At 53.2% G+C, this 21598-nt stretch overlaps 1 protein-coding gene across 8 annotated transcripts in view; it reads left to right on the forward strand.

Annotated features, from left to right (window-relative positions):
- Positions 1 to 21598, forward strand: part of PC (pyruvate carboxylase) — a 103991-nt gene that overhangs the window by 60753 nt on the left and 21640 nt on the right. For 5 of the 8 annotated variants that reach the window (XM_031448258.2, XM_064492087.1, XM_031448255.2 and 2 more), the window contains 3 exons: positions 20725 to 20860; positions 20981 to 21165; positions 21421 to 21586. In XM_031448258.2, coding sequence (XP_031304118.1) covers positions 20725 to 20860; positions 20981 to 21165; positions 21421 to 21586 — 487 coding nt within the window. Of the gene's footprint in view, positions 1 to 12787; positions 12999 to 20724; positions 20861 to 20980; positions 21166 to 21420; positions 21587 to 21598 lie in introns of all 8 variants that reach the window. The other 3 variants (XM_064492085.1, XM_031448253.2, XM_064492084.1) reach the window with 1 other exon arrangement.

The following is a 21598-nucleotide window of genomic DNA, read 5'->3' on the forward strand; positions in this document are numbered from 1 at the left end:
AAAAGAACAAGCAGTAAGCCTGTGAAAGTATGCTCAGCGTCGTAGTCATCAGGGAAATGTAAACCCCAAACACAGGGAAACACCACTTCATCCCCACAGGGACGGCTGATCCGGATGGCACAGTAGTGAGCGTCGGTGGGGGTGCGGGAGGACGGAGCCCGTGTGCACTGCTGGTGGAATGTAAAGTAGAGCAATGGTTGTGGGAAACAGGCTGGCTGTTCCTCAAGTGGTTAAACAGAGTTATCGTGTGATCCAGCAAGATAGCACCAAATAATTTAGTATTCCTTTCACATGAAATGTTCAGAATAGGCAAATCCATAGAGACAGGTTGTTGGGAGGGGCGGAGCTGAGGGTTTGGTGGGGGTGGTGACAGTTGAGGAGCATGGACATGTTCTATAATTGATTGGGTGATGAGGGCACAACTAAAAGCCATTGAAGTGTACTTCAAATGTGTGAACTGTATGGCGTGTGGATTATATCTCAATAAAGCTGTTTAAAAAAGAAAGAAACCAAAACCTGGCCCCCAGGGGCACTCAGTAGGCTACGAGACCACGTATGACTTCATGAGGAAACTTCCCTACTGTTCTGTGGCCACTGGCCGGGCTCTCCTGGCTGGGCGGGGGGCTGCCTGCCACTGAGCACCCTTGGCCTCTTTCCAGGTCTCAGGGCATGAGAATACCCCAGCTCCAGTAGAACGTTTTAAATTTCAACTCAACTTTGCTTTGGTTCAGTTAATTGTTTCTGGAACTGTGTTGCAAACCAGGCACCAAGCCAGTTTGTGAAAGAGAAGGGGCTCTGGAGCTGAGACAGGTGTGATGGTTCTCGAGTTGGCTACTCCTTGTGGGTCCTTCGGAGCCTTATTTTTCTCATCAGTAAAATGAGGGCTCATCCCCAAGGGACTGTGGTGAGAATTAAGCAAATAGAAGGTGCCTGGCATAGAGTTGGTAGAAGTGGAAGCTGCCTTCCAGAGCCCCTGGAGCAAGTTCAAAGACTAGTTAGGTCTGGCTCTGGGGCTTGAGTGGGGAACCAGGGAAGGCTTCCTGAACAAGGATATTGAATTTGATCCATTTTTTGAATAATCAATTACATGATGCAAATTCAAAAGGGTAAACAGTGAAAGATAAGCCTTTTCCCCACACCTCTTCCCTGGAGGCGCCCACTGTTACCCGTGTCTGGAGCCTCATTCTAGAGGTGTTCTACACGTGTCTGCGTATGTGTGCTTCTGTGCAGAGGGCTCCTCTCGGTGGGGCAGGATTTGACACCTGCTACCTGGTGCTCCATGAGGATCAGAAGGTTCAGGCTAAGATGGCAGAAGAAGCAAGGCCCCGGGCCTCAGGTATTGCTCATGCTGCCTTCCTGTCTCCCAGTCCGGTTCAGCCAGAGGCCATTTCCAGTAGTAGGAATGCTGGCTGCATTCTCTTTCAGGCCCTCACCTTGCCCAGCGCCTCTCTGCACGGCGCGCTCAGGGGACGCCCTCTGCCTTCCCCTTTTTGCAGCTCCTGCTGCCTTTCTGGCCTGTTTGCTCCCTTGTTTTGGTGGAGCTCGTCTGTCCACAGGAGCTTCCTGAGAAGTGCCACGAGGCCAGGTGTGAGCCCTGTTCTTTGTCTTTTTTTTTTTCCTTCACACATCATTGATAGTTCAGCTGGATAGAGCATTCGGGCCAGAAATCATTTTTCCTTTGCAGTTTTGAAGAACTACTTTGTCCTTTTCTAGCTTCCCAAGTTGCTGTCGAGAAATTCAAAACCTTGCTGATTTGATTCTTTGTGTCCCTTTTTTCTTTTCTCGCCCTTTCTGAAAGCTTGCCAGGTCTGAAATTTTGCGGCATGCCTGGTGTGGGTCTGTGTGCATTCGTCTTGTTGGCTCAGTGTGCCTTTCCTTGTGGAAGCATGTCCTCCTGTCCTGGGAGTTTCTTGAGTTATTTCATTTCCTCCCCTGTGTTTCCTTTGTCCTCTCTTCCTGAGACTTCTGTTATTTAGTTCTTGGATCTTATGGTCTGGCCTCTATTTCTCATTTTTTTTTTTTTTTTTTTTGCCTGTTTTCCATTCCTTTGTCTTTTTGCTCCAGTTTCTAGGAGATTTCCTTTACCTAACCTTCCAGTGCTTCTGTTGATTTTTTATTTGTTTTCCCCATCATATTTTTAATTTCCAAGAGCTTTTCTTGCTCTCTGAATGGGTCTTTCTTCTTCTCCTCCTCCTCGCATTGGCCGTTTCCTCCAAATTGCTTTTTTCTGCTGTGTTCCTTTGGTCTCTGTCTTTGAAGGAATCTGTCCTTGGTTGCCCAGTGACCTTTGGTTGCTGGCTTACAATTACTAGTAGGGACCAAAGGCTGCCTGGAAGGCCGGTTTCTGAGTTGCACAGTGGGTGATGATGTGCGCTGCTTGTTAGGGGACCTCAAAGTACTATCCTGAGGTCTTCCCTCTTGGGCTGGGTTAGGTCTTGGAGGAGGGGAAGGGCTGGCTGCTGGTGGTCTGGGAGCTGAGTGGGGTGAGGGGACAGGATATATAGGTTCAGTTACCCTTCCTGTCCTGTTTTTGGCAAGGTATCCAGGCCCTCAGCTGTGCCTCACATCCCCCAGTGCAGAGCCTGGGCTTCGGGAGAGGGTGGGTGGGTGGGAGGGGGTGGTCTCTAGCAACATGATGGGGGGAAACGGATCTTGGGATCTAACCACTTCTCAAAAGCTTTCACTCAGCTTCCATTGTTGGTATCAGCTCGGCCAGCCCAGTCCCCGGGGCCCTGGAGCCACAGTTCCCAGCCTTTCCTGGATTCTGTGGTGAAAGCTGGTGGATGATAGCGTCTCCACTGCCAGGTGGGGCTGCAAAGCCAGCTAACCTGAACTGCGTTCCAGCTTGCACAGCTGTGCTGCTGTGGTCTCCTCTCCTGGCCTCTCTGTCCTTGGAGATTTATAGCTAGTAAAACAAACCGACAAAAACCCCAAAAACCTCTCACTAAAGCTTTGATGGGATTTCAGGAGGGAGAAAAATGAGACACATAACCCAGACGGGAGCAAGCTTTGCACAGGCGGGCACAGGGCAGAAGGCATCTGGGTAGGGAGTGTCTTGGTGGAGGGTGTACTCCGAGGGAGATGGGAACGTGCTTGGATTACTTGGAAACAAGGAGTGGGCAGTTTGGATGGAGTTGCAGGACCCAGGAGGCTGAGGAATGCTGGGAAATGAGGCTCCACAGGCAGGTTGGAGTGTTGATGGGAGGTGAGATTCTTACCTGTGGACATTGGGGGTCATAGAGGGTTTTAAAAAGTGTGTGAAATAACGCCTGTGTTTGGGATGCTGTCACCAGCAGATCGTGTGGATTGGTAGCTCAAGCCAAGCGGTAGTAATGGTTAATAAAGGCTTGGAGGCTTTTACAATAGTTCAGGGTGGGTTCCTGGAAATGAAAGGAGGAAGCAGGACATGAGGGATTTAAGAGGTAGGGCTGATAGGCCTTCTTGACTAGATGGTGGGTGAGGGGGAGGGAAGATCAGAAGGTGACCCTGCACCGGAGCCCTAGTTCCCTGGGATGGAAGCAGGACGAGGAGTCTGGTTTGGTTTTGGGGAGTGAGTGTCGTCCGAGCTGGGGGAGGGAGGGGGTGGGTTCTGTTACAGAATACACATCTGACATGTGTATCCAACAGCTATTATTTTTAAATCCTCACATTTCAACCTGCAAATGCCTATGCTGGTTAAGAAAGAGCAAGAGGTGGAGAGAGGGAAAAGGTGTCAAGGTATGAACAAGGAATCAGCCCCTTAAAAAACAAAAGAAAAAATTTCACGTTGTTAGAGATCATCAAAAGCATCTTTATTCTGATACTCTCACAGGTTAATTCGTGTTGCAGGATGGCTTCTGAACTGCCTCGAGTCATGCAGAGTTTCTGATTCATTTCTTCCTTAGAAATCATGTTTTGACTGAATTAAGCACTCTGCACACGAGGCCTTTACAAAAGGCACAGAGTCCTCTTTATTTGGGTTCTGTAGCCAAAAGGGAAAGTGGAGAGGGGGCACCACTCACCCCGCACCCCCTTACTGCCTGTCTCCGGGTCCAGGTGGGATGCTCGGGCCGACTGTTCTTTCAGCCGTGGCTCTTGGGGAGGTGAGGAAAGAGCCCTGATTGCAGCGTTTGCCAATTTCTCTGATGTATAGACACCCGCTGTGGCCGATTTCAGGCTACCAACTTGGTGTCCCTGAGCACGGAGTTGGAAATCGCAGAGTCGGGTGAGCCAGTGAGAGCAAGCTGTGCCTGGGGGCAGGGGGCTCACGGTAGGTCCCCCACACAGGGTGCCACTGGGCAGCACTCCATTTTGTAGGTTGTCTGACTTGTTCTGACTAAGGGGGCTGTGAGGGTCCAGTTGTGCTTCAAAGCATCATCTCAACAAACCAGGTACTGGCTCGGCTTCTTGGCTGCGCGGTCCCCCGGGGTCTCCGCTCATGGCTCCAGCCTGCCCACCTCTGTCCTCCAGAAGCAGGTCCAGTCCCCTGCTCAGTCTCCGCGTTGCTAACACTAACAGCTGACATTTGTAATGAAGGCTGACCATGTGCAGGCACTCTTCCGAGCACTCTACGTGCATTAACTCCTTTGATCTTTGTAACGAACCTACGCACATTACTGTCATTATCCCTGATTTTACAGATGAAGAAATTAAGGCCTAGAGGTAAGGCAGCTGGCCCAGAGTTAGCGGGCTTGGCGGAGCCCTGATTGGAACCCAGGCAGTTGGACTCCTGGTGTCTGACCCACTGAGTTATCCCTGCCCTGTTACAGGAACATCTGGGAATTCTCTTCACATTTTTTTTTTCTCCTAGGATCCAGTCAGGGCCTCAGCACTGCTGGCGCACTGGGGCTGCCAGAGGAAATATGGGGATGGCTAGTTAAATTTAAACTTCAGATAAACCAATAATTTAGTAGTGTACAAGTATGCTCCACATGTTGCATGCGATATACATTTTTTTAAAATGCAGTTTATCTGAAATTTGGATTCTAACTGAACAGTTTGCATTTTAATTTGCTGAATCTGGCAGCCCTTGGCTCAGCGGCTACTCTTGGTTGAGAGGAGAGTTGGGCTTACGGGAAGAGAAGCAAGTAGTCAGTCTTGCCTCCCACATTCTTCTGACCAGGTTGTGCTGAGGATATAAATCTCTGATTTGTGGTACATTTTAAAGTAAAATATACTTAATATCTAACTTCCAAACATGTCTGACTTTCCCTTTTTCCTCTAAAGAAAGAATATAAAAACACCTTTTTGTAGGAATGTGCCAAGATACAGGTAGATCACAACAGCAATTTAAGAATCTCACAGTCTATTTTGCTGTCCCAGAAGAATCACTTGACTTAAACACAACTCATTCAGAAAACTGTCTAAATTTTTAAAAAAACACCCTCAGGGGAAAATTCCATTGCTTTTTCTAATCTGTATCTTTTGCTGATCTAACCGGCCAGATATTTTTCTTAAAGCTTAATCTCATCCTGCTGTGGCTGCCGGGGAGCTTGGGTGTGAACCGGCAGCACTGCCCTCTGCAGACTCACCCTCCCTGGGTCTCTCCCCACGTGGTGTCCAGGCTTCTCAGCCCATAGGGCCAGAGTGCAAAAGCTGCTGGTCATTTCAGCCCTTGGATGGGTCCGTGCAGCGGGTGGTGCCTGGGTCCCAACCAGCGACATCCTTACAGCTGCCTGTGGCCAGGTGCTGGGGTGTTTTACCCGGGGACTGGCACTTTGGCCTCAGGGGAGGGAGGTGTTCTTCATTCAGTTCAAGGCTAGTCTTTTACCTGAGCTGTGGATCCACCTTCCCCGGTTGCTCCTTTTCTTCAGCTCCTTGCAGCCCACGCTCCTGTTTCCAAAGCACTTTGGACTCTGCTTCCTGACCTCCTCTTGTGGAAGGTTTAGCTTGCTTTTACCCCCCAGCCCACACGTGGACCCACTTTCCCTGCCTCCCTTCTTCCCGCATGCTTAGGCAACCATTTTTAAGTACCTTTTCAGTTTTTACATGATTAAAATCAGGTAAAGAGTCACAGTTGAGAACACCGACTGTATTTCACATTTTCCTGTGAAACTTCTCAGTTTCCTGGAGTCACTATTTACCTCATCCCAGACGAATTGTCAATTGTGGTCTCCTTGCCATTCCTTCAGAGACGTCTCATAATCCAGCCTTTTTGTTTATTTGTTTAACTCTCCCCAGTGTTCCCCTTGGAGCCCCGCCCCTGGAAGCTTTCTGGCCTGTGCTGCTGCCTGGAGCAGCAGTTCCTCCCCCATCCCCTGGGGGTTCCCTGTGCTTCCCTCTGTGCTGACTCCCCAGGTCCCTCAGTCTTGGTTTATTTACGCCCTTGTTTTGTTAGTGCCCCCCCCCCCCCCGGAGCTTCCCGGGCAAATGCACACGTGGGTGATAAACTTTCCTAGGCCAGACGTGTCAGAAAGTCTTTATTTTGCTCTCATACTTGACTGATAGTCAAACTGGGTAGAGAATTCTGGGTTGGAGAGCATTTCCCTTAGAAGTGGCTCAGTGTCAGTGTGACTTCTTTCTTTGGGGCTGTAGTGGGCTGAGTGGTGATGTCCAGGTCCTCTTCCCTGGCACCTGTGTCACATCATCAGGGAAAAGGGTCTTTGCAGATGTGACAAAGTTAAGGATCTTCACCTGGGGAAATTATCCCAGGTTGCCCAGGGGGGCCCTAAATGCCATCCCAAGGGTCTGCAGAAGAGAATGCAGGAGATTCGACACACGCTGTGGCTCTAAAAGGGGAAGTGATGACAGAGGCAGAGACCGGAGTGATGTGGCCACAGGCAGAGGCGTTCCAGCAGCACCGGAAGCGGAGGAGACCAGGCAAAACACTCCCCCGCAGCCTCTGGAGGGAGGGTGACCTCCATTTGGCACCTCTGTTTGGCCCAGGGAGACTGATGTGGAGCTTCTGACCTCCAGAGCTGGAAGAGAAGCTACCAAGCTTGGGGTGATTTGTTACGGTAGCCCCAGAAACATACAGGAAGCTCATGGGATCCCCCAGTCTGGTTACCAGGCAAGACAGCACGGTGCTGGGGCCTCAGGGGGCCCTCACGAGCAGAAGCACATCCTTCAGCTCTAGGACAGCTCTGCCCCGCTCCGCCTGGGGCGGGGGCCTCGGCTCCCCGGACTCAGTCTCTTATTTTCTTACCTTTTCTCCTGTTTGCCATCTGTCAGTCTTTTTGTTATGCTTTCTGGGTAATGTCCTCGACTGTCTTCTAATTCTTCTATTTATTATGTTTAAAAATGTCTGTGATGCTATTTTAAATTCCCTGGAGCTCTTTCTCGTTGCCTTTTTAAAATAGCTGCCGCCTCTCAATGCAATAGCTTCTCTTCCTTCTCTGAGATTAATTATGGTTTTTTTGCCCCAAGTATCTGCTCTTTATCTGACTTTCTCCTCAGAGTTCCATGTTTTAATTCCGTTTGTTTTGGTGAATTTTTTCGGCCCTTTTCTCAGACATCTGGCAGTTTTGACTGTCCGTTCATACTGAAGGCCTACACCAAAGCCGATCAGAAAGCCTGGGACAGTGGGGCTTGTGGACCAGGGGTCCTCACCCTTGGAGAGGAGGCTGCAGCCGCCTCTTTCTTCGGGGACCCACGACGTGTCAGTAGCCATGGGATGTCCGTCCTGGGCTGGTGGTTTCTTAGAGAGGCGTCCTTGGGGTGCTCTGGGCCAGGCAGCCTGGGAACCACACTGTGGAAGCTGAGGGCTTTGATGTGCCCTCTGCTGTCTGTACTTCACATGCTCTCTCTGTCTGGTACCTCTCCCCGGGCTGGGCCTCGGGGCCCATGGTGAAGCCTTTCCAGGCACCTAGCCCCTTGTCTTCTGAAAGATGCCAGTGCCTGGCGGTTGGGAGTAGGGCCCTGGATGCTCACAACCGGTTCACCCAGCTCTGACACTTCCTAGCAGCGTGCCCTTGGGCCCGTGACTCTGTCTGTCCTGCAGGAGTATGTTTCCACGGCTCGAGACCTGGGAACACAGGTGAACCATTGCTGGGGTTGCTGCGAGGATGCTGCGAGCGACTGTACCAGAACTGCAGGGCTGAGGGTGTTTGCTATTCCTGTCCTGCTGCTTTGGGGAAGGTTCCCTGGGAGACAGGTCTGGGACTCTCACTCCCTTAGACTGTAACCAGCCTTCTGTTTGCAGCCCCGCCATCTGAGGCACCCCATCCACTAAGTTCTGAACCTTCCAGGAGCCTGCAGCTTGGATTTGCTTGTTCCGTGGCCTCCCCTGTGCGCTCTCCCGGCCTCTCGCTGCCCCTCGCCCACAAGCATCGTCTGGTTTTATGGGCCTCTCATCTGCTGCTGTCCAATTTCCCATTCTTCATCCTTGAGGGTTTGTGCTCTTTAGAAAAAGATCCTTTTACTGATGTTTTAGTGGGATTTCAGAAGGGTGGAAACAAACCCCTGTGTTCAGTCCATACATTTCACCAGACCTAGTTCTTTCCATAAAATGTGAAGCAAATATGTCAATGTAGGGACATCAGTTTATTCTAGGGTCATGAGCCTTAAATTGCTAACTGGATTGTCTATGTTTTTCAAATGTTTCATAGAAAGAAAGCAAGAGAGAGGGTGGGGGAAAGATGAGGGAAGGAAGGAAGGGAAGAAGGAAACAGAGAGAGAAAGAAGGAAGGAAAGAAAAGAAAAGGAAAGAAAGAAAGAAAGAGGGAAAGGAAGGAAGACGGGTCTCTTGGTCGTGGGACCTTAAGCTCATCCTGCCTTTGTCCTCTTCTTACTTAAACGTTCTTAAAGTTCTTGTCCAAACACTGGGGAGCGTGCACCAGAGACCTCATCTCTCACTAACTCACTTTTACCTCAACCCAACCCCCACCCCCAAGCCACACTGAGGCCACCAGTGAGCCCCCTGCGGCTGAATCCCATGGCTGTGTTTTTATTCCTTATCAGAGCTCTGCTGCCTTAGACCCTGAACATCCCTCGGAACCCTTGCTCTCACGGTGACGCTCCCACAGCCCTGGCTGGTCCCTGGGTGTCCCTCTGCTCACCCCGGTCCTGTCGGGGGTGTTTCTGGCCGTCGCATCCACCCCTCCCACCCTCATCTCCCCCGCAGGACGTGGCTCCCAGATCTCACCCTCCTGCTCAGAGCTCTCCCTGTGTGCCCTCCCCAGAGGGAGAGCTTGCGGTCTGTTCAGGCTCATCAGGCTCAGAACCGCGCTCGCTGGCCTCAGCCTACACCTGTGCTCTGTAACTGGGCGTCACCACCGTTCACCCCTTCCCGTCACACAGGAGCCAAGAGTCACCCTCACCTGTGGCCTCTTTACCCTTCATGGAACGGGTGCTGGAGGCGGTACCTCCTGTGTGTTTAACTCGGTTCTCATTACCTCTCACCTGCGTTAGAACATCTTCCTTGTTTTTCTTCCACTTCCAGTCTTTCCTTCTCAAATTCAACTTCCTCAGGACGGTCAGAGTGCTCCCTCTAAATTGCAAATCCCTCCTCCCCTGCCTGGTTTCTTGGGTCGCATCCCCTGACATGGGTGGTAAGTCCATGCCCCTTGCTGTGCGGGCAAGCTCGGAACCTGGAGCCTAGGTGTCCCCCCTTGGTCCCCTCCTGAGCAGCCTCGCTCCCTGCCTCCGGCCTCAGAGGACGTTTGTCAGGCTGTTTGCTCCTTTGCCTTTGTTCCTGCTGTCTCCACGCCTGAACCGCCTCCCTCATTCCTCCTTGTCCTTTGATTCGTCCTTGGTCCCTGGTGTCTTTCTTCAGGTCTTCCTGCCGACTCTGCCCGCTCACCATGCAGCCATGTGCCGGCGTCGGCACTGTTCACATGCTTGTTTTTGCTGCCACCCACTCGGTCTTCCCTGGCCTGGAGCGCGCGCTGATCACAGTCCTAAACAGCTCCATGCTTGGAGCACCCTCGCTGTGGCCGCATCAGGATGAGTCAGTGAGAGAAGGGGACATTTTTAACACCCTGTGCTCTGCAGCCCCTGGTCTCAGGGTCTCTATAGGTTCTGGTCATTTGTGAGGAAACTGGATCTGTTAGTTCCTAGGGCCACTGTAGCCAAGTACCAAAACCAGGATGGCTTACAACAACAGAGACATTGTCTCACAGTCTGGAGACCAGAAGTCCGAAATCAAAGTGTCAGCAGGGCCACGCTCCCTCTGACTGTCCTAGAGAGGAGCCTTCCTTATCTCTTCTAGCTTCTGGTATTTTCCAGCGGTCCTTGGCGTTGCTTGACTTGTAGCTGTATCTCCCCATGTGTCGTCGCTTTGTCTTCCCTCTGTGCGTGCTGGCTCTATGTTCAAGTTTCCCCTTTTTGTAAGGCCACCAAGCATATTGGATTAGGGCCCGCCCTAGTGACCTCATTTTCACTGATTTCCTCTGTGAAGACTCTGTCCATCTAAAGTCACATTCTGAGGTCTTGGGGGTTGGGACTTCCACAGATTTCTTTGGGGAACAAAATTCAGTCCATATACTGGTGTCTCCTACCACCTTGAAAGTGGGGTGACCTGAGTAGCGAGGGGAAGAGGTCCTCGGTGACTCTCTAGTTGGGGTGGACATGCAGCAAGGGCACCCGAGAGCTCTCTGGACCACCTGCATGCCGACTGTGCTTTGGGGTCTGTCTCCCTGCAAAGCCTTGTCTGGCCTTGGTTAGAATTGAGCCTTTAGTGCCTGTCACCCAACTCAGCCCTGAAATGCTCCTCAGTCTGGGAGGTATTTTTGCTGACCTTGCCCTCTTGACCTTCCTTGTCACTACTTTGGCCTCTAATCTATGTGTGAGGGACACTTGTGTGTCCCACTAGCTTGTGTGCGCTGCTCCAGGGAGGGGCAGTGCCTTTCTAATCTTTGTCTAGGAGCTCCACGGTGTTTCTGGAGCCACACTACTCTGCAGACTCATGTGGCCTGGAGTACTCATTAATTCATTAATTCATACATCCCCAGACACTTAATTTTGGTGTCAGGCACTGTGCAAAGTGCTAGGGAGACAGTAGGGGACAAAATAGACGAAGAAACCCGTCTCCAAGGTCCTCACAGTGTCTTGTGAGACGGGTCAGCAGATCGTTATAGCATTAAGTACTCCTTCTTGAGAACAGAGGCACGACCTCATGGAGAGCCCCATAAGCAGGGGTGCAGTGGCCTGTGGCAAGGACAATGAATGACAGAGCCGTGCTGAAGACAAATGGCTGCCCGAGGAGGGTATCTGAGCTGGTTGGGGATGTGGGGTGTCCAGGGAGGCCTTCCTGAGTGAGTCCTAAAGGATATAGAGAAATTAGGGTGAGTGGCTTCCCTCTGCAAGCCTCTCACGACGTTCAGGTGCCTGGGCAGGCATGCACAGCTGGGTCACTGGGCAGTAGCGCTCCTTTTGCACCAGGGGGCAGTGTTTGCCCTGAAAGTCTCCCTGCCCTCAACTGAGGCAGGCACAAGACAGCCACTGCTGTGCCAGCTGGCCCCTCCTTGTCCTGTCCCTCCCTGCCACTTCCCTGCAGGCCCTGATCAGCCCTCCCTCCTGTCTTTCTCTGAGCCTCCTCCGTTCCCCAGTCCACAAATCCCCTCGGCCCACGCAGTGCCAGCTGGCCCTGTTGTCACCATTCCACCCTCTCCCCTCCGCCTGCCGCCTTAAACCTAGGGTTGCCAGGGGCGATGTGGAGCCGCACTGGCGCTGGAAGGGCTGGGAACCTCTGCTCAGGGGGGAGCCGCTGCTGCGCTGCCCAGGCCCGTGCTGTTTCCACTCCGCCCCTCTTCCTGCCTTCCGTGTTCTTGCTCTCCTTTCTTCTTCATCTGTCACCATCATTGTTTCTCATGTCCTCCCTTTAGCTCCCCCAACTCTGAAATCTCAGCCTGAGTCTGTCCTCTCTTGGGCGCTTTGATATCAGCCGCTGCAGCCCTGAAAGTCAGGCGGAGTCTTTCCTTTCATCTGTCCCCGTTGGCTGCCAGCCCTGGGGCCCCATCGGACACGTTTAGGACAGCGCAGAGCTGCCTGGAAGGAAGGCTCCCCGAGAGCCGCCCCATCCATCCGAGGCTCACTTCTGCCACAGCGTGGAGTCCTCTGCCAACAACTCCCTTTCCTGTTCTGAGGCCAGCTAGGGGTAGGGGATGGAGCCTCCTGGGGGTGCTCCTGTTGGGGGCAGGTAGTAGGAAGTAGACGTATAGGAGCCTCATTAGTTAATTTGGAGATTTCCAGGGCCAGTTTCTGACCTGTTCTCCCCTCTTCTCACCCTCTCTGGCTGCTCCCCAGCACACATCTGAGATGGATGTGCTGAGGGACTTGGGGCAGTTCAGGCTGTGATGGACCCATTAGCCAGCCGTGCTCGAAGCAGGGTCATGGCTTTCCCTTCCTCTGTGCCTCCTGCCCACAGTTGCCCTCTGAGTGTGCAGGAAGTGCTGTGTGAAGAACAGGGATTTTCAGGGTGGAAGCAATACAGCTCCTCAAAGGAACATTCCAGGACCTGAGGCCTGGCTGCAGCAGCCATTCAGGTGGCCACCTACCCTGATCCCAGCAAGGCTGCTCTGGCTGCTGACAGCACATCCCCCTGAGCCCAGCGGCCATATTGTCTGGACCAAAATTAGGATGGTGATGGTGACAGCGGAATTTTGTGCTGCTCCTGGTTGTAAGAGGCAGCCTGGGAGATGTAGTTTATGCCTGAAGTAGTGGGACTTCTGGTGACATTTTGATGATTTATTGGACACACAGGTGCTGGCACTGTTAGCGTGCTCCCTGGTGGGAGGCGCAGAGCACCACTGCTGGCCCTGCGGAAGTTCAGGCCAGTGACACAGTTTTTATCAGGAGTGGGGTTTGGTTTTTGGTTTCCAAGTGCCTGTCACACTGTGACTCTGATGAAAGCCACAACTTACTCCTCTAGGTGGGTGAGGACTCCCAAGCTCTAATGGGTCAGAGCTCCTGCTCCGGAGGGAGGCATGCAGATTGGCCTGACCTGGCCCAGCTGAGCGACCTTGAGTGCGATTTAATCCCATGATGCCTGGTTCCTTCTGTAAAAGGGAGTAATAAGCAGTCGTGAGGATTCCCTGAGATAGTCGATGCGGAGCCCAGTGCCTGGGAAAGACAAGAAACTGGTAGGTGTGCTGGTCCCTGCTGTGTCCTGTCCCCACCTGCTGGCACCAGCCTGGCGCGGAGGTGGCGAGCGCTGGATGTTGTAGAAGCCCCCGGGGCAGGGCAGGTCACCATGTGAGACCTTCCCCTGCCTCACGCCCCAGGTTGTTGTCGGTACCCTCCTGATTCATGTCACCACTCCCTTCTGGAAGGAGAACACGAGCTTGTCCATCAAGTGTCGGGGGAGGGGTGCACGCAGGGAACTGAAGCTGGAGGAGAAGTAGACACTGTCTGGGGAGTCATGCTGAGAGGCAGCGAGGGAGAAAGCAGGTGCTCCGGCTCCCCCCCCCCCCCCGCCTCACTGTGCCTCCGTCATGCTGGCAAGGCGTTGCTTACACGTCCCAAGTGAGAGTGAAAGCCGTCTGACTCCCTGCCTCTAACGCACAACCCGAGGCCAAGGAAAGGGATCTGTCATCTGGCATTTGCAAAAATAGCAAACGGGCCTCTCCCGGGCTGTCGGCTCTCTGGAGAGGAAGCCGGGGAAGGGATCTTCGGGCCATGTGGTTGCTTTTCTCTGGCCCATCCTTCCCCCATCTCTGAGGTCAGAAAAGGAGATTTTCACTCATGTGTCGTCACCAGCACCGAACGAGGCAACATGGTGTCCCTGAGGCAGGTGACCAGAGGCCCACTGCGCCCTGGCCGCCTCCAAGGGGCCCCTCCACCTGGGGAGACCCAGCCAGTGAGGGGGTCCTGCCTGCAGAGCAGCCTCCCTGGCTGAAGGCTGGTGGCTCCCGGGGGAGGCTTTGCCGATGCAACAGAACAGGAGGGCTTCCCAGCGTGTCGGGTTTGGTTAACAAGGTCCTCGGAGTTTTTAAGGAAGGTTCTCAGCCAAACTGTCAACAGCCTTGACTTCTGGGTTATCATCCACTGACCAAAAATCCAAAAAGCGGGGCATAGTATGGCCCCAGGTAGGAGCCTGGCTCTGCCCACACTGCTCTCCTGTAATGGTCACCATCGCCTGGGCTCTGCCCTGGTGTGAGGGTGACCAGGGTGCCGCAGGGAACAGAGCTCGAGGGAAGGCGGGTGCTCTGGAAGGTGCCACTATGAGGAGAGGCTGGTTACTTCAAGGTGCGAAAGCTTGGTCTCAGGGCGGGGGCAGGGGGTCCTATTTAACGCCAGAGGCAGCCCCTCTAGGAGGGTTGCAGGAAGGGAGTTTGTTTTCCTGAGGCCTTCCCACCGCTCACACCTCGTGCCCTGGGTTTCTGCCCGTGGGTCTCACCAGGTGCCTTCAATTGCATGGCTTCCTGCCTCCGCCACCCCAAGAGGGAATCTGCCCACTCAGCTCCTCCCTTTGGCCCTCACACTCACCCAGAGTGAACACCTCACACACACAACAACAAGGGTCCTGCTTCCCGGAAGGGAGGGCTCTGGGAGGGGGCCCCCATCTGTCCTGCAGGTTTTCTCCCAGCTGAGGTTGATTCTGGAAAGGCCTTAGGAGGCACCAGGCAGCTGAACCCCCTGAGTTTCAGGTCTGGGAGGGAAGTGGGATTTGACAGGGAAAAGGCTGGGTCCTGGGTTAACCAAGTTCTGAGAAGGGTGGAGATGTCCCAGTAACGCGGTGGTACTTTTACTCTCTGTTGTGTCCTCGGACCTGGCTTTGGGGGAGGAGGGTGGGGGTCACCCTTCTGACCAGCCTCTCCAGAGCCCACTCTGCCAGCTGGCTGACGTTTCTGTGCCTTTAACCTCCAGTGACTGTAGGAAGTCAGCTGTCCCTCTCCCGGCTGGTGTCCTGCCTCAGAACACCTCCTTTACCATCTTTCTGGGTCCCCAGGGAAGGGGGAGCAGGCTTTGGGCTGTGAATCTCCTGCTGCCTGCATGACCCAACCTCCCTGCCTCCCCTGCTCTCCCAGGCCTCTGGGCCCGCACAGGGGCGCCCCCCCAACCCCCATTTCAGCCTGCAGCCACCCCAGCCTCCAGCAGTCTGGGGCCAGAGACTTTGTATCCTGGGACCAGTGACCTCAAGCAGAGCAGGCGGCTGCCCACAGCCTCCCTGGGGCAGAAGCAGCTCTGGGCCCCTGGCTGGTGCAGGGTGAGTGCTCAGGGGCTCCCTTTCGGGTGAGGGTCTTCCCGCCTGAGCAAGCCATCTGCTCTCCACGTGTGCGTGTGCCAACGCTTATCCAGCAAGAGCCACCTGGTAGGTGGCCACGTTGCTGGTTTGGGTGGCAATGACAGCTGCACTGGTGTGGGCACCAGAGCCGGGGGTAGTGCGTGGCTGTGGGGAGGCGGGGGTCCTTCTCATGCCCTGAGCTCGCCTGGGAGGAAAGGCCAGTGAGAAGACAGTGACAGCAGCCCACATTCACCGCCCCAGGCATGGTGCGCAGGGCTCCTGCTCAGTGATCCCCAGAACTACCCGCCGAGGTTGGGGGTGGTGTTACCTCCTTGAACAGAGGCCTCACGGGCAGGTGGAACAGGGCAGACCTAGGTCTGATGACTCTGAGTTCATGCTGGGCTGCCAGTGGGGGGACACGGCTGCCCTCTGCCCCACTTTCCCCACTGCTCTGACTTCAGCAAAGGGCTGTGACCCTTCCTCTTCTGTAAACATCTGCCCACCCACTCCTGCACCCCAGGGTCTGCTCAGGTCTCAAGTCCAGGCCAGCGTTTGCTTCCCTCTGCCCAGGATATGGGGCTCCGGGGCATTCAGAGGCCCCCCAGTGCCCAGACTCTGGGTTCTTGGTTTGTAGATTGGGACGCCAAGGAATCCCTTGCTGTTGAGAGGTGTCTGAGGGTCAAATGCAAAAATGGGTGTGGCTCTCTAAGGCTGGGCAGCGGATAATTCAGATTCCCTTGTTTCCTGACTGAGCTGGGGAGGCACTTGGTACCCCACACTGGGAGCATAACCTCCAGGGATCTGTTTCTTTATCTGGAAAAGGGATTGGGGAGTGTGTATGGTGGGGCTGGGGACAGAAATGATCTCTTTACCCACAAGACACTACATTAGTGCCTAAGGGTCCGAGGACTAAACTGGCCGTGGTGGGAGAAAAGATCAGGCCTCTCTGGAAATAGATGCAACATCCCTGGAGGATGGAGAGCCTTGGTGCCGGTGGCACAGCTGTGAGGCTGCTGGCCTGTCGACAAGTGAGGAAGACCTGTGGCCGGCTCACCTGCGGCAACAGGCGAGGAAGGAGCGGTGGCCCTACTGTGTGTGTCAGGAGGTGGGTCCCGGCCTCCTGGAAGCCCAGCCCCACTAGAAGCAGGTTGTTTTACAGGATATAAGCCGACTCACCTCCTAGGGGGAAACCATTCAGGGACTCCCCTTGGCTTTTCTCTGCAAAGGTCTTCCTATTTCCTCTGTATATTTCCTTCATTTTGTTTTCTAATGGTACATAATAATCCCCAATGGAGAAAATACAGAACATACAGAGAAACAGAAAGAAGGACGGGGAGGGTATAGCTCAGTGGTAGAGTGCATCCTTAGCATGCATGAGGTCTTGGGTTCAATCCCCAGTACCTCTGTTTAAAAAAAACAAAAAACAAAAAATGACACCTTGCCAGTTCTAGAACAGTGACAAGCTGAGTTCCTGCCGGTTGTTTTCCTTGCCTTAAAAAAACAAACAAAAAAAACTTCATGAGATCATATTATTTAGGTGTTTTTTTTTTAAAAAAAAGCATATTATATCATAAGCATTTCCCATGTCATCAAAACTGCAGCCATTTTTAATGGTCATATAGTGTCTATTGACGCCCTAGTGTTGGATATGTAAGTGGCTTCCAGTCATTTGTTATTGTAAATAATGCTGATTTGAACATCTTTCTGCTTCCATCTTGGTTCCCATTTTAGAATATTTCCTTGGGTTGGATTCCTAGATTGGTAATGACCTGGCTAAGGGACATAAATATTTTAAAGACTCTTGATAGGTTTTGCAAACTGCTTTCCAGAGAGCTGCCCTGATAATCCAGACGCACCTGCGGGCCTGCCTCCCGTCAGCCTTAGCAGCACTAAATCTGACTGTTCACGACTCTGTTGCTAATTTTCCAGGCAAAAGCAGTGCCTCCCTGTTCTGTCTGGGATGTGGTGAACTCTGGTTAGCAGTCACGAGCCGCTTGCATCTCCTGTTCTGTTGCTGCATTTGCCCTGCAGGACACTGCCTTTTCTTGACTTGACCCTATGTGGTAGTCGGGGCTCTTTCTACTCAACCTCATCCTGGCTGGACATCCTGCCTGCAGCCCCGCAGGCATTTGGTGCCCAGGACGAGGGTAAGATTTGCATCCCAGGTCTGCTCTCTGGTGTGTGCCATTGACTGCCAGGGCCTGCCTGCTCCCAGCTGCTCTGCCAGGAACACGTTTCCCTCCCGATGGGCAGGCTACTGAAGCTGGAAGCTGTGCTGAGGCTCAGGCGCTGCTGGTAGACCTGTGAGGGGGAGATAACAGAATAACATCTAAAGTTCACTGCCTTTCAGAAAGGTGTGAAAGTCAAATGTGTCCACTCAGAGGCCCAGCTGAGACTTTGGCACCTACGGGAGCAGGTCCTGGTGGAGGGATCTGCATCTCCATCCGGGCAGCTGGAGACGATTTCTTTCACTCTAGATTCACAGAGAGGTTGCAAAAGTGGCATAAAGCGCTCTCACACCCCTTCCCCAAATTTCCCACGTACTATTGACCACGTTTGCTTCATTATTCTCCTATTTGCCCCTGAACCGTTGAGTGTAAGTTGCAGACATGATGCCCTTAAACCCCTAAACATTTAAGTGGTTTTTTTTCCCCTAAGAATGAGGATATGTATTCTCTAACGTAGCCACACGTGACGGTTGGGATGGGAAATTGACATAATACTCGTTTCTAATCTTCAGGCCTTATTTACATTTTGTCAGCTGTCCCCCTCATGTCCTTTGTCACCGCAGGAATCCAGGATCACGTGTGCATCTTGTTCAGTCTCTCTAATCTCCTCTAACCTGGGCGTTCTTTAGGCTTTGTCTCTCACGACCTTTGACACGTGTGAAGGGTATAGGCCAGCTGCTTGTGGAACGTCTCTCAGTTTGGGTTTGTCTCCTGATTAGACTCAGGCCTCGTGTCTGTGGCAGGAACATCCCCAGGCCCTTCTTGGCTGCCCGCCAAGAGGGGCTTTCGTGTCGGTGCTGTTAATCTGAGTCTCATATTGGGGTATCTGCCAGGTTTGTCCACTCTGGATTAATGAGGAAGGACAGTGTCCTCCATTTTAGAAGATGAGCCCAGCCCCTACATTCGCGCTGCTGGATTTGACCAGGGCGCCCGCCTCCCACCCTCATCTCTGCCCCCAGCAGCTCTGAACTCCCTAGAGCTCTCTTCTGCCCCGACGACCCGGGGCTTCCTGGCTTCCCTCCCTCAGTCTCCTTTGCCGCTCCTCCTCCTCCTCATCCAGACTCAGCTCTGGTGGGCCCGCAGCCCCTCTCTAGGCTGTCCTCCCCAGTGGATTGACCCCAGGCCCCTGGCTTCCAACACCATCCATCTGCCAACAGCGCCCGGTTTCCTGCCGGCTCGGACCTCTTCTGTGGCTCCGTCCCTACTCCCTATCTGGTCCCTCCTGTGATGGGGGAGGTCAAGTCCACCCACCCTTCCTGGGTTTCTTCTTTTCCCTCATCCTCCACGATGGGTCTCACCGAGTCTTGCCTGTTGTAACCCCAAATGTCTCCCCAGCCATCCCCCCGTCCCCCACCACTCCCACCCTAGTCACAGCACTGGGTCTCTTTTCTCAGCTCCCACACAGCCCCAAACCTGCACCCTCTTAACATCCCTACTGCTGCCAACCCAGATGTCTTTTCCAAACACGCAGCAGGTCATGCCCCTCCACCCCCACACTGTAAGGCCCAGAGGCCCTGCCTATCCCACCTTCAGACCTACTTCACCATGCGGGGTCCCTGTGCCCAGCTGTCAGACCAATATTTCTTGGAAACATCCAGCTCCTCCTTCCCTCAGGTCCTTGGCCTTCGCTGTTACTCTCCTCCGGGTGCGTTCCCTGCGGATCAGATCTGTGAGTGGCCACAGCTTCTCTCCGATTAGGTTCCCGCATCTGTGCCCTCCTGAGAGAGGCCTGCTTAATATCTGGCCCCACCCTGGTTATTCACAAAATGTTACTTGTTTTCTTGCCGTTGAGGCACTCCTCATGATTGGAAAGGACCTTATTTCTGTCTGGTTTTTCCCTTTTCTCCTTCCCCAGCTCTGCCTCCTGAGAGAGCCTTGTCCTCGCCTCGCCTGGCACTGTGCCGGTGGGCTGCCCTCTCTCCCCTGGTCTGAGGGCTTCCCTCTTCTCTTTCTTCTGTTTCTTTCCTTATTGCTTTTCTTCTCTTTTCTTTCTATTTGGTCTTTATTTCCCCTTCTCCATCTTGTTGGCTGTAATGTGACACTGAGGGTTTTGCAGTATCTTTTATTTATTGAATATATTTTTATGTTCCTTACTTAAAACAAAATGGTTGAGTCAAGTGTTTAAACTTTACTAAGAAATAGATCACGTGGTTAGCTAGATCAAGGCACCGGAGCAGGGGTAAAGGACCAAATGCTGGTTTGGGCTCTGCTGTCACAGCTGTGTGATTTTGAATACATCTTTTGAAACTTGTCTGGGCTTTGGTTTTCACCATTTGTAAAATGAGGGGGTGGTTGACCTCTGAAGATGTTCTACATTCTGGGATGTAAGTTGCCCTCGGTTGGTTTGAAAAAAAATTCTTTTTAATTGTGATAAGGTATATAGAACAGAATTTGCCATCTTAACTAATTCTAAGTGTATAGTTAGTTCACTAGCATTAAGTATGTTATGTTACGTTATGTTACGTTACGTTACGTTACGTTATGTTATGTTACGTTACATTACGTTACGTTATGTTATGTTATGTTATGTTATGTTTGTGGTTCATGGAGTTACTAGGACTGAACCCAGGGCCTGGTGCATGCTAAGTACACGCTCTACCACTGAGCTAGGCCCCTGACCTCCCAAGTACATTCACATTGTTGTGCCACCATCACTACTGGCCATTTCCAGAACTTTCTCATCTTGCAAAACTGAAACTCTGTGCCCTTTAAACACTAACTCCCCATTCTCCAACCCCCAACCCCTGGCACCCACCATCCTACCATCTTGTCTCTATGAATTTGCTGACTCTGGGAATCCCATCTAAGGGGAATCATGCAGTATTTGTCTTTTTGTGACTGGCCAGTTTCGCTTGCCCTCAGCTGATTTTCATGATGAATTTATTTAGTAGCCTTGTGGAAAGGAAGGTTTCTGTTGTTTGAAGAAATCTGCATTTTAACCGAGCGAGCACACTGATGTGGGTTTACTCCTGAAGAGAGCCACTGTTACCCTCACTCCCAAGCCAGACAGAATCCTGAGAGGGACTCAGGGGTCAGTGTGCTGCACAAAGTTTCTGAAGCCTGGGGCTGCCTGGACTGCTGTGCCTGGCAGAGGGGACACTGACGATACACACTGTGGTCACGCAGGGCCTCCAGCTGGCCTCTGAGATTACTTCAAAAGCTTGAGGTGTTGAACTTTAGAAATCATAGTATTAGATAGGGTATTAGGGTAAGCTTGGGGTGCTGTTTGGGTTTAAATTTGCTCCCCTCCTGACATCCAGGCACCCCTGCAGGGAATGTTGGGCTCGGCTAGGAATGGAGGCCGATGGTGACTCTGGCTTCTATGAGGGGCCCCCGTGGGGCTGGGGTGGGACCCTTACTCTTCCTGGGGACCGTCCGTATTAAGGCTGCTCTAACCTGCTCTTCCCTCCCCAGATGCTGACGTTTCAAACTATCCGTGGGGGCCTGAGGCTCCTGGGTATCCGCCGAACCTCCACTGCCCCCGCTGCCTCCCCAAATGCCCGGCGCCTGGAGTACAAGCCCATCAGGAAGGTCATGGTGGCCAACAGAGGTGAGCGCAGTGGGAGGGCCCGGCATCCAGCCCCTTCCCTGGCTCTCCGCCCCCGTTTCTCATTCTCCTAGGACCCAGGAATCTAACTTCTTGTCCTGTGGCCTCACCCCTGCCCCCCAGGCGAGATCGCCATCCGCGTGTTCCGGGCCTGCACGGAGCTGGGCATCCGCACTGTGGCTGTTTACTCAGAGCAGGACACCGGCCAGATGCACCGGCAGAAAGCTGATGAAGCCTATCTCATTGGCCGCGGCCTCGCCCCGGTACAGGCCTATCTGCACATCCCAGACATCATCAAGGTGGCCAAGGTGAGCTGGGCCAGGCAGGGCTGGGCAGGGGCCCCTTGAGGGCCAGGACTGGGTTCTGTGGCTTCCCTGTGCTATGCCTGGCCCCATGCCAACCGGCAGTGAGTCTCTGTGAACGGGTGAATGAATGAATGAGTGAAAGGGTGAATGAATGAATGGAGTAAGTGAGGTGGGCCAGGCTCGTGGGCTACAGGGTTTGGTGGGGTCCGTGTGAAGGGTTTGAGGGCTTCTCCACTCTCCTGATCCCCGCACCCCCAGGAAAACAATGTGGACGCTGTGCACCCTGGCTACGGGTTCCTGTCCGAGCGAGCGGACTTTGCCCAAGCCTGCCAGGATGCTGGGGTCCGGTTCATTGGCCCGAGCCCTGAGGTGGTCCGCAAGATGGGAGATAAGGTGGAGGCCCGGGCCATCGCCATCACCGCAGGTGAGTCTGGTG

The sequence above is a fragment of the Camelus dromedarius genome, chromosome 12 (assembly GCF_036321535.1).
Source record: "Camelus dromedarius isolate mCamDro1 chromosome 12, mCamDro1.pat, whole genome shotgun sequence".
Classification (NCBI taxonomy): Eukaryota; Metazoa; Chordata; class Mammalia; order Artiodactyla; family Camelidae; genus Camelus; species Camelus dromedarius.